Source organism: Microtus pennsylvanicus, chromosome 2, assembly GCF_037038515.1.
Source record: "Microtus pennsylvanicus isolate mMicPen1 chromosome 2, mMicPen1.hap1, whole genome shotgun sequence".
Lineage (NCBI taxonomy): Eukaryota > Metazoa > Chordata > Mammalia > Rodentia > Cricetidae > Microtus > Microtus pennsylvanicus.
In genome coordinates, this window is record NC_134580.1 from 17,923,032 (window position 1) to 17,934,233 (window position 11,202).

Sequence of the window (11,202 nt, forward strand, 5' to 3'; positions counted from 1 at the left end):
GGGACCCTAAGGGCCAGCAGGGTGTGGTACTCTCTGGACTGGCTTCCGCTCTGCCCAGTTCTCTGGGTTCTTGATATTTATGGGTCCGGGCACTGCTGTCTGTCCGACTAGTCTCTGGGTTCAGACACTTTCAAAGTTCAGACGCCACTAGGACCATCGACGCTCGCGCTCATCTGCCCCACCCCTCACCCGCCGAACCACGCAGAGAGAGAAGCACACACACAGCGCCGGCTTGAAAATCTTTAAGAAAACAACCGAGGGCCGATGTGCGCCTGATAGATTCAGTCTTTCACGTGGTACGGTATCATGGGGGCCAGGTAGTCTGAGTGCCTGATCCCGAAACTCCAGCCACGAGGCTTCCGGTGCTGCGGGCCAGGAGATGCTGCTGATCTTACCAAGCCAGCTGTTCGGCTTCATACAGGAACGCCTGTACCCCAGGGACCCCGTCCACAGACCCTCATCCCCTGCCCCTGGACTCCAGACCACCTCTTCCACGCTGTAGTTTGCGGGTCCTGGCTTCGGAGTGCTTTCCTGGGGTGGCAAAGTCCGTGCCAGCATCGTGAACTGCGGGGCTCGAGTCTTGTAGACCCCCGGGTTCACAACGTGGTAGGCACAGGGGCCTGGGGTCTAGGACAGGAGCAGAGTGTTGAGTCTAGCTTCAATTCCTTGTGGACTACTGATCCTTTTTCCCCCCTCCCTCAGGCTAGACTTTCACTATGTACCCCAGGCTGACTTTGAACTCACAATCCTCCTGCCTCAGTTTCCTAAGTGGTAGAACGCCAGGTGTTTTTCACCGCCCCCAGTTCTACTGACTCTCTTGATTACTAGAGACGTTCAGCTAGCTAGCAGCTCTTTTCCCCACCTTGCTGAGGTCCTCGAAGCAGCTGCCCACAGCGCTGCGGCCATAGATGGAGTAGGTTGGGGCTGAAACTTTGCCTACGACACGAGGACCCAAGAGCGAAGGCACAGTGTAGGACGCAGGGCCTAGCGAGGAGCCAACAAGAGGTTACGTTGGACCAATCTCCTTGTATTTATGGCAGACTGCAGGTTGGGGTGCGGGAAGGTCCCTAGTGCTGGATACAGCCCTCTGGCCTCACCTGGGGTTTGCTGCTTCGAGAGGATGCCCCAGTTTCTGGAAGCCATGGTATGCCGGGGAGCACTGGGGTACGTTGCGTTTCCCGCGCGTTCTGGGAAGTATCTGCCTATGGGATGGACCAAGAGTGTGGGCCAGAACTGGGGCGGGGTGGGGGTGGGGTATGGGGAGCTTAGCCTGGGGTCTTGGCACTTGAGAGAAATTGGAGCCACATTGAGGTTCGGGTTTCTGGGTATGGGTAGAAGATTCCAGGGATTTTGGGTTTGGGTGAGGAGTTTCCCAGTGGGCTTCCTTAGAGGCAGTTCCACTTTGGGGAGACCCGTGCCCCAGGGTGCTGACCCGGTCCAGGAGTGAGGACAGGCGCAGTGTGGCGTAGGCGACCATAGATGGAGAAGGCTGGGGTGCCATCGGGTCCGCGCACGGTCATGCGGGCGGGCACCAGGTGGCTCGGTCCCGGCCCGCAGGTTGTGTGCTGCAAGGGCAGGCGCGAGCCGAAGGTGAAGGCGGGCGCGCGCGGCCGAGATGGGTCGTGCAGGATGTAACCTGCGGGAGCATCCCCGCGTCACCTTCCGCAGCGCCCTGCTGCCGCCAGCTTTACTTCTTTACCTCCCCTACTTCATCAAGGCAGTCCCAGCACAGAACCCGTTATCTTTTTGCCTCCCTTTCTGCTCCGGGCAGAGTCCTCCGGTTCTTGGATTCCTGGCACCAGTGTAGACCGCCCACAGTCCCACCTTCCCCCTACTTCCTCCCGGGTATCGCCCTTGCTACCGGTGTTCGGTGGCAGCTTGTATTTGGGCCCTGGGCCTCTGTGGAGTGCCGCGATGGGGCCGCGGGGCCGATGTGGCCGCCAAGTGCCGACCCAGACTTCTGAGCCCATGGCGCAGGCGGGGCTGCTCAGGGCTTGCAGCACCTGTGGACAGAATTCGGAAGAGCCGCGCTTCCCTAGCTCCACTCGGGAGCCAGCACGACCGAAGGCAAGGCCGAACACGTATCCCATGACACCCGGAAAACAAACAGTAGTTTCCCAGGCTGGGAGGCGGGTGCACTGGGGCAGGAACGAGCTTCAAAGCCATCTCTGGCCTCCTATCCCAGGGCCTTCTGTACCAGTGTTTAACTACAAGCCAAGTTTGGACCCAGACACTGGAAAGAGAATGGTCTGGAGTTTCTGGGTGGGAGAGGTGTTTTAGAGGTGTTGGGAAAGGATGTCCTGAGGAGGGGTCTTGTAGGGGCACAGGATGCTCCGAGGGAAGGTCTGGAGATGCACTAACCTGCTACGATGGTAACCCTCTTGAGAAAGCAAAGCCGGGCAGTTTGACAAACTCCCATCAAACTCTCAGACCCATTATGTCCCATCTTGCTTCCTGGCAACCAGATCAAGTGTCTGGCCCCACCCTCCGGGGACTTCAGCCCTATCATCTCCTGCCACTGCCGAGACTGTGTGCTGGATGGACATTAGGCCGGGCCACGGGCCAGCACAGCCATTCCAGAATTAGATAAATCTGCGGACAAAAACAAGTTTAGAAAAAAAAGCCCCCCCCAAGTTTAAGAAAAAAAGGAATAATACAGAAAGTTCAATTTATTTACATATCTATGTAAGCCCACGAAATATTTGCAAAACCTAATGTTTTGGGCCAGAAAATAATACCAGTTGAATAGAGGGGCAGCAATGCATGATTAAATCGCACTCCAATACAAATTCTCAGTGAACAATTTTTTTAAGTAAAAAAAAAAAATTAAAAACTTTGGGATTGCCGGGCGGTGGTGGCCCATGCCTTTAATCCCAGCACTCGGGAGGCAGAGGCAGGTGGATCTCTGTGAGTTCGAGACCAGCCTAGTCTACAAGAGCTAGTTCCAGGACAGGCTCCAAAACCACAGAGAAACCCTGTCTCGAAAAAAAAAAAAAACCAACGTTGGGATTAAAAGGAAACTCAAACCTCGAGTTATAAATGATATAAAATACTTGAGATGAAAACTGTATAGGCTACAGCTGAAGTTGTATTCAGAGAAAAAAAATTATAGCCCTAAGATAACCTCAATGTTAATAAAAATTTGAATGTTTAATGACATTTAAAATTCATTTGACAAGTAGGGTGAAAAAAAAATCCCCAAAAACAAACCGAACAATAGCAAAAAAAAAAAAGTGTCAGGAGCCGTTTCCTCCTAGAATTATTACAGGAACCATCGCCCTGGGGAGTCTGCAGAGAACCTCACATCCCTAATTGTGTTAAGAAACTGTTCTATTGACAGAGCCTACCCCACACTCAATTAGCTGTTAATAGAGAGCTATCTGTTAGCAGAACCCGCCCCACATTCCAAACTATCTAGAGAACTAGGTGTGTCAACCTGTGAACTCCTGGCCTAAGCGTAACCACGCGGCAAGATTCCATGCCTACCAGCCTGGTCTACAAGAGCTAGTTCCAGGACAGGCTCCAAAACCACAGAGAAACCCTGTCTCGAAAAACCAAAAAAAAAAAAAAAAAAAAAAAAAAAAAGATTCCATGCCCCTGCCCCCCCAAGCCAAACTCCTTATCCTATATAAACTGTAACCTGTCGCTAATAAACGGAGGCTTTGACAAGAACCCCGCTTAGCCTCCTTCTTCTCTCTTAGCCCATTATCTTCCAGATAGTGCCTCTCCGTGACCCTGGAATAACTGACTGCAGGGTGGGTTACAACCCCTAGACTAAGTAACCCACCAAAGCGGTTTACAAAGAAGAAGAAAAAGAAAAGAAAGAAAGAAAAGAAAACAGTGGTGGAGTTAGCCTGTAGTTCCAACCCTCAGAGCTGGAGCAGGAAGGTCTCAAGTTCAAGGCCAGCCTTGGACACATAGAGAGATCACGTCTCAATTAAAATAAAATGCAACAAAAAGATACTAACAAAATTATAGGCGAACTTGTAAATATCTATTTGTAAAAAAAATGACAGTTGAGGGAGCTTGGTAAAGGCAAAAATAATAGCCAACAAAACTAGACACCAGGCCAGGTGTGATGAAGCAAACCTGAAATCCCAGCACTTGGGATGTTGGCTCTCTGAGTTCAAGGCCAGCCTGGTCTATCTGATAAATCCCTAGGGTCTCATATATATATAGAATCTGCAAATGAAGGTTCTTTGTCTTTTCCTATTTGTGTCCATTTTTATTCCTTTTGTTTTATCGCTGTAGCTAAGACTTCAAGGAATATGTTGAATAAAAGTGGAGAAAGTAATCATTTTGTCTTGTTCCTGGTTTTCGTGGAATGCTTTTATGTTTTTTCTCTTTGGTATGATGTTGGCTGTATGTTTGTCATATATAGTCTTTTTGTGTTAAAATATGTCTGTTTTGTTCCTAGTTTCCTAGGGTATTTTATCAAAAAAGGATATTGGATTTTGCCAAAAGCCTTTTCTGCATCTACTGAGACGGTCATGTGATTTCTGTCTTTGCGGCCAGTTATGTTTGTATTATATTAATTGATTTACATATGTTGCTGAGCCATTGCTCTAGCTTATTTTTTTTACATTTTTTTTTGGTGTTGTTTTTGAGACAGGGTTTCTCTGTGTAACAGTCCTGAATGTTCTGGAACTCACTCTGTAGAGCAGGCTGGCCTTGAACTGGCTGAGATCTGCCTCCCTCTACCTCCCAAGTGCTGGGATTAAAAGTGTGAGTCACCACCGCCCAGCTATATTTTACATTTCTATTTTATTAGTTTTTGTTATGGTAGATCTTTTTCTTTTCTTTTCTTTTTTTTTTTTTGGTTTTTTTGTCCTGGAACTAGCTCTTGTAGACCAGGCTGGTCTCAAACTCACAAAGATCCGCCTGCCTCTGCCTCCCAAGTGCTGGGATTAAAGGCGTGCGCCACCACTGCCCGGCCGTCATGGTAGATCTTGATTCTCTCTCTCTCCCTCCCTCCCTTCCTCCTTTTTTATTTTTATTAAAATGTGTAGCCCAGGCTGGCCTCGAACTCATGATCCTCCTGCCTCTGCCTCCTTCAGCAAATCCTACCGGCGTGTGCCAGCACAACCGGCGCTCTCTCCTTCCTTCCTTCCTTCCTTCCTTCCTTCCTTCCTTCCTTCCTTCCTTCCAGGGTCTTACTACATAGCTCTGGTTCTCCTGGAGTTCACTGCCTAGACCAGACTGGCCAAAAATGCTCAAGAAATCTCCTTACCTCTCCTTCCTGAGCCCCCTACATGACCCTCATTCATTGTGGTTTGCGTTGATTTCTACATTCACTTCCTCGCTCTTTAACTGCCCTGGATCTTCGGAAGCTGTGCAGAGCTGCCAAGGTACTGGCTAGCCCATAAAGAGGGACTGGGAAAGTGGCAGCTCTATCTGTCGAAGGTCCAGGATCTTCAAACTTAACCACAAACCGAACTTAACTACAGAGCCTGAGTCAGGGACAGGGAATAATGGCAAGAAAGGCCTCTGCCAGCTGAAGTCCACCTTAAGGTGTAAGGCTCACCCCAACCTCTCACTGTTACCTAATAGTTCTATGGGAAGCTGGGATGGGACCAGGCCAGATGAGATATTTGAGGCTCAGCAGAGCTCAGGCTAGGTGCCAGGGACACTCTTGCCACCTCCTCGATGCCCTAGTCAAGGAGTGGTTGGGTCCATTGTGTTCCAGAGGAAGAAAAGGACCACTTCCTGTTGGAGGAGCTACCTTTATTGTGGGGACTCCAGTCTCTTTTTCTATGTGTCTGGGTCATTCCTGGTAAATGTTAAGACTCACTCCTCATATAGAGTCCAGCGATGAGCAGACTGAGAAGTGCCCTCCCAAAAATACCAAGTGCTCATGCCTAGTAGAGTATCCACATGGCAGCCCCTGAGAACCAAACTGGGCCAAGAGGTGGGATGGAGTGTGATTTGGTTCAAATAGGAACAGTTTAGGAGTGAGAGGAGTCCTAGGGACTGGATTGGTAGGGCACTGGGCCAGAGAGGGTTTCTGAAGGCTCTGGGTACAGTTTAATGCCGTGACTGCAGGAGAGGTAGGCTATGCCCTGAGCTTCAGTGAGGGACCCTGGGGCAGTACCCGAACAGGGTAGTAAAAGGAGCCAGGAGGATTTAAGTTAGGGTGGAATAATACTGGCCACAGAGGGAGATAGAATGTTTAGGTTTTCTTCATTCTTTCTCACTTTTATTTTTCCCTCCTGACTGGAAAGTGACTTTATCTCTTTATTGGAGCAATGTTTGGTAGCTGATGGAGGAGGGAGGATGAGACCTTCACTTGTCTCATACCCAAAAGGTAACTCTCGTGACCCTCGTTCCAGGCTCTCTGTTTTCAGCCTGAAAACCCACCAAAATAACCCCCCCACACCCTTCCCTGGTGGCCATGGTGGAATTGGCCTCTCCAGTTTCTGGTAATTTCATCGGGGCAGCATCATGTTGCTAAGCCCCGAGATAGCATCTCCCTGTGTGGTAACCCTTCCCTGTCAGAGCTCTTACATAGCTTATAGGGTGTAGGGTGAATTGAGGGAGGAGTATGAGGGTCTTTAAGGCAGAAGATAGCTGGGTGAAATGTTGGCAGTGTGTCTAGGAATACTTTCATTTGTCCCTAGGACCCTGAGCAAAGAAGGAGGGGGAAGGGGCGGAACTGGGGTACACAGCTATGGGCAGGCTGCTGTAGATCATGGACTTACCTGATAGGGCCAGTTCGGTTTACTGACAAGCCTGCAAACCTGATTGTCGAGGGCCCGGAGAGTCAGTCCACCTTAACAGGGCTGTCTCTAGGTGAGCTGCCTGCAATGTCATCTGTCCAGCCTGCAGCCCAGGCTGGGTGTGGGGCATGCATAGCTGTCAGCCAGAACAGGCTCTTCGCAGCACATCTGCGGTCTGCACCATGCTCCAGGGTGCTGGTGAGGTTAGTGGGCCCCTCTGGGGCTGGGATGGTGACGGAGAGGACGACTGGGATGGGGCTGTGCTCACCTTGCTGGCGCTAGCTGTGGTAGCCACCATAGCACTGACTTTGCAGTGGTTTGGCTCCAGGCAGGACCAGGAGGCAGACAGATCGGCACCCACACCTGCGGGTGTGCAACGGGTTGAGGCTGAAGGAAACAAGCTGGCCCTGCACCCGAAGTCCAAGGACAGTGATGCCAGTGAGGGGCAGAGCAAAGGGCAGGAGAAATCAGAGGCTCCTGGAGACGGCCAGAGACCAGCTACAGCGAGGGCCCAGGACCCAGAGCCATCACGAGGCAGAAGTGCGGAATCAGACGCTTGGCTTTCACTCAAGACACCTGGAGAAGTGGCCAGCAGAGGGATCATCCCAGCAACCATGGGAAAGAAAAGAAGGGAGCTACTTAGGCCAGAAACTTCCTTCCAGGGCCACAGCAAAGCAAGGGATATTCCTGTCCCCATCACGATCCGCTTTACTCCTCGAAGTCCTGATTGCCAAACAGAGATGCAGGTGGTGGCAGCTGGCACCTGTGGTAAGGGGGCAGCTCAGCAGGGTCCCGTCCATACAGAGCAACAGGATACCAGCCCGTGGCACCTGGCTGTGGGGACTCCTGGGCCCCTGGGGAGAAGCCTAGGCAGCTTGCGCAGGCGGCGGCGGCCCGGTGCCAGATCAGGAGACCGACCCTGCCGTCCTCTAAAGCTGGACCCCCTCCGCCTGGGCACTGTGGTGAGTGTGTGGGATGCTGTGGATTTGGCAACTGCGGCCACTCAGGACATCTTCACCAGCAGTTCCTTTGCAGGTCCCTCACCGCACCACTCACGCAGGGGGCTTAAGGGTCCTGAGGAGATGGGCCTAGCTGATGCCGTGGAGAGTCGACCTCGGGTGGACTCCGGGGACGTGTGTGGGAGGAGCGGCCTTCAGCTTGCTCCCGCCAGCATTGCAGGCTCAGGGGCTAAGGACAGGGAGAACAGGGAGCCTGGGTCCCCTGTCCCTCGGGAGACTCAGGGGATCTTGACTGATGAGGAAGCCTGGTCCCGGGAGAGGGGGGCAGCTGTTGTCACCAGCAACTTCACATCCTCCCAGGGCCCCTTGCCAGAAGAGCTGCACCCTGAGGCCTGTGAAGAGGACCAAGTTGCTGACCAGAGCAAGATGGAGAAATCAGGAGAGGGCCACCTCATTAGCCAGGGGAGAGGCTCCCGTCAGGGCAAGGAAAGTGAGCAGATAGCTGGAGGTTCAGATGCTGGCCAGAGGGCTGTGCTTATCCCGGACAAGACCAAGTCCACTGGTGGCTTCAGCTGCACCCCCTCTCACAATCTTCCAGCATCTCCTCTGACCCGGAACACAGAGCTGGTTCCATCCTCTGCCACGGCAGTACATCGCAGCCCTGGGTTTCCACACGCAGTCTCTACCCTTGCTCCTTTAAACGGTTTGTCTCTGGAGATTAACCAGGGTGGTGAAAATGTCAGAGCAGGACCAGCCTCCCTTCCAACACAGACTTTAGCCTCAGCAGGAGCCCCAACTTCAGCCCCAGAAGCAATCCTAGCACCATCCTCAATATCACCCCCAATCTTAACCCCAGCCCCAGTTAAAGCCTTAAGCTCAATTTCAACACCAGCCTCATCTCTAACATCATCCTCAACCCCATCCCCAACTCCAGTTACAACCCTAATTTCAACACCAGCCCCATCCCCAACATCACCCCCAACCCCAGCCTCTGCCCTAGTTGTAGCTCAGGTTCCTACAGTCGACAGTGAACCAAGACCTATGTCTAGGGAGTCAAGTGTGGGCCTCTCCAAGCGCTCCCTGGATGGACGAATCTCAGCTAGCTGGGGAAACCTTATTACCATGGTTCTCAGAAGTCACCCCTTCCCTAGGCAAGAAAAGGCTGATGGTAGTGCCCCGAGAGCAGATCTTCAGAGTCCCGCTCAGCGCAGCACATCTGCATACCTGGGCGGTAGACAGCCAGGTACCACCTCTGCAGGGGCAATCTCCAGCCTCCAGGACAAACACAGAGCACCGACAATTTTAGTCACACCAGTAGGTTCAGAGGGCCAAGCTGAGGGCAGATGTGAAACACAGCCGATGAGCGTGGATACTAGTGTGTCTTCCACTCGGGACCCCAGAGGAGATGAAATCAAGGAGGAAAGTCAAGAATCTCGGGCCCCAGCTGCAAAGCCTGAGGCTGTCCCAGAGTTCCCCGCGCCGGCACAGCCTGGTCCTGTCCCATCTACTATGAAGCAGGAAGCTCAGCCCATCCCTCAGCCTCGGCAACGGAGAAAACGTAGCTTAGCTCAGAGCTCTGAACAGATACTTACTCAGGAAGTATCCCAGAAGCCCCCGGGGCAGGTGCTAAAGGAGGGAACCAGACCTGCAGGCAGCAGGGACGTCCTCACAGAGAAACAGAAAGAGACACAAAAGCTTATGATTTTTCTGCAGAAGCCTGGCAGCTGGGGAGTGGTGGAGGGGTCTCAGAAGTCCCGCTCACAGGCCTCGCAGCCTACCACAGCAACGGCGCTATGGCCTCCAAAGCTAGATCTAGGCAGCTGCTTGGAGGTTTTGGCCTTTGCCCAGCAGCGTGGAGAGCTGGGCTTAGCCCAGGACACCTACGTCTTGATGAGCAACAACTTGCTACATGTCCTGGGAGACCCACACCTCTACCGACAGCTGAGTGGCGCTGATAGGGAGCGCATCCTGAACCTGCGGACCTGCCAGGGCCAGACAGTGTTGGGGGTCCTCGAGCTGCCCAGCCTTTATCAGGTGAGCCGCTCAGGGCTCACGAGGGGCCCTCGTGGTGAGGACGCACCGGCAACCAGGCCTGAGCATTTGCATCTTCATACATACCTTCATGTGTTCAACCCACAAGAGAATGTGTGGCGGCCCCTGATTCAAGTACCAGAGGAGGTCCCGCTCCGGGGATGTGGTCTGTGCACTATGCATAACTATCTGTTTCTGGCAGGTGGCATCAGAGGTTCTGGTGCCAAGGCTGTCTGCTCTAACAAGGTGTACTGCTACAACCCTCTGACCAACATTTGGAGCCAGGTTCGGCCCATGCAGCAAGCCCGGGCCCAGCTCAAATTGGTGGCTCTGGATGGGATGCTTTACGCCATTGGTGGTGAGTGCCTATACAGCATGGAGCGCTATGACCCACGCACAGATACCTGGACCTTGAGAGCATCCCTTCCCGAGGGCACCTTCCCTGTGGCCCATGAGGCTGTGGTCTGCCGAGGAGAAATCTATGTCACGGGGGGTCACCTCTTTTACCGCCTGCTCAGATACAGCCCAGTGAAAGACTCATGGGATGAGTGCCCCTACAGTGCCAGCCACCGGCGCTCCAGTGATATGGTGGCACTAGGCGGCTTCCTTTACCGCTTTGACTTGTTGCGGGGCGTAGGCGCTGCGGTGATGCGCTACAACACAGTGACAGGCTCCTGGAGCCGTGCTGCCTCCCTGCCCCTGCCCGACCCTGCCCCGCTCCACTGCACAGTCCTGGGCAACACCATTTACTGTCTCAACCACCAGGTCACCGCTACCTTCACAGTTTCGGAGGGGACTGCCCAGTTCCAGGCCAAGGAGCTGCAGCCCTTTCCTCTGGGAAGTAAGGGGGTCCTCTATCCATTCACTCTGACTTTGCCCCCCAAGACCTGGTTACAGACCACAATCTAAGTTCTGGGTGAAAAAAAACAGAACCGTGTGTCTGCTCTCAAGAGAAACCTTCTGAGTGGACCTGGGGTGTGGGGAAGAAACCTGGGAGCAGAACTTTCTGTTTTGTGCCCAAGCTCTCTGTCAAGTTATGGGTGTTGATTATCTGAAATGAATCCCTTCTACCCCCCAACCCTGGCTCTCTTGGTCCCCCTATACCCTGCTGGTTTGGATCCCAGGTCCTACCTGCTTAGGATGGCTTGGCTTCATCACAACCCTGACTGTGGGACTCTTTGGTACTTGTTGGAAACCCCTTTGAACTTCCTGTGTTCTCCAAGATGGAAAATGAAGCAATGTTTCTCAGGAAACATCCTCACTCTGGGATATTTGCTATCTTGAGGTCCTTTAGGAGTGAGTCTGGGTCTGACTGGACAGTGGGGCACACACCTTTGCTCCCAGCACTCGGGAGGCAGAGGCAGGTGGATCTCTGAGTTCTAGGCCACCTGGTCTACAGAGCAAGTTCTAGGACAGCCAAAACTATACAGAGAAACCTATCTCAAAACAAAACAAAGCAAACAAACAAACAAAAAACCCAAACCAAACCAAAAACA

At 52.7% G+C, this 11,202-nt stretch overlaps 2 protein-coding genes across 2 annotated transcripts; one reads left to right on the forward strand and one right to left on the reverse strand.

Moving 5' to 3' along the window:
- Positions 1-232: 232 nt before the first annotated feature.
- Cimap1b (ciliary microtubule associated protein 1B) lies at positions 233-2,052 on the reverse strand. The gene is made up of 6 exons (XM_075963530.1): positions 1,862-2,052; positions 1,433-1,636; positions 1,098-1,202; positions 863-984; positions 487-627; positions 233-365 (listed from the first exon to the last, which is right to left on the reverse strand). Exons 1-6 carry the CDS (start codon positions 1,968-1,970, stop codon positions 282-284), a joined length of 765 nt encoding a protein of 254 aa, XP_075819645.1. The 5' UTR covers positions 1,971-2,052; the 3' UTR covers positions 233-281.
- Positions 2,053-6,664: 4,612 nt separating this feature from the next.
- Positions 6,665-10,615, forward strand: Klhdc7b (kelch domain containing 7B). The gene has a single exon (XM_075963531.1). The coding sequence runs from the start codon at positions 6,845-6,847 to the stop codon at positions 10,613-10,615; it is 3,771 nt and encodes a 1,256-aa protein (XP_075819646.1). The 5' UTR covers positions 6,665-6,844.
- Positions 10,616-11,202: the final 587 nt, after the last annotated feature.

Excerpts from the sequence above, each read along its gene's own strand:
- Klhdc7b (XM_075963531.1), top strand. The coding sequence starts at position 6,845 with ATGCATAGCTGTCAGCCAGAACAGGCTCTTCGCAGCACATCTGCGGTC.
- Cimap1b (XM_075963530.1), bottom strand. The coding sequence starts at position 1,970 with ATGGGCTCAGAAGTCTGGGTCGGCACTTGGCGGCCACATCGGCCCCGC. Across the intron at positions 1,203-1,432 it reads TGTCCTCACTCCTGGACCGG|GCAGATACTTCCCAGAACGC; the intron begins GTCAGCACCCTG and ends TCCATCCCATAG. Across the intron at positions 628-862 it reads GCTTCGAGGACCTCAGCAAG|ACCCCAGGCCCCTGTGCCTA; the intron begins GTGGGGAAAAGA and ends CTCCTGTCCTAG.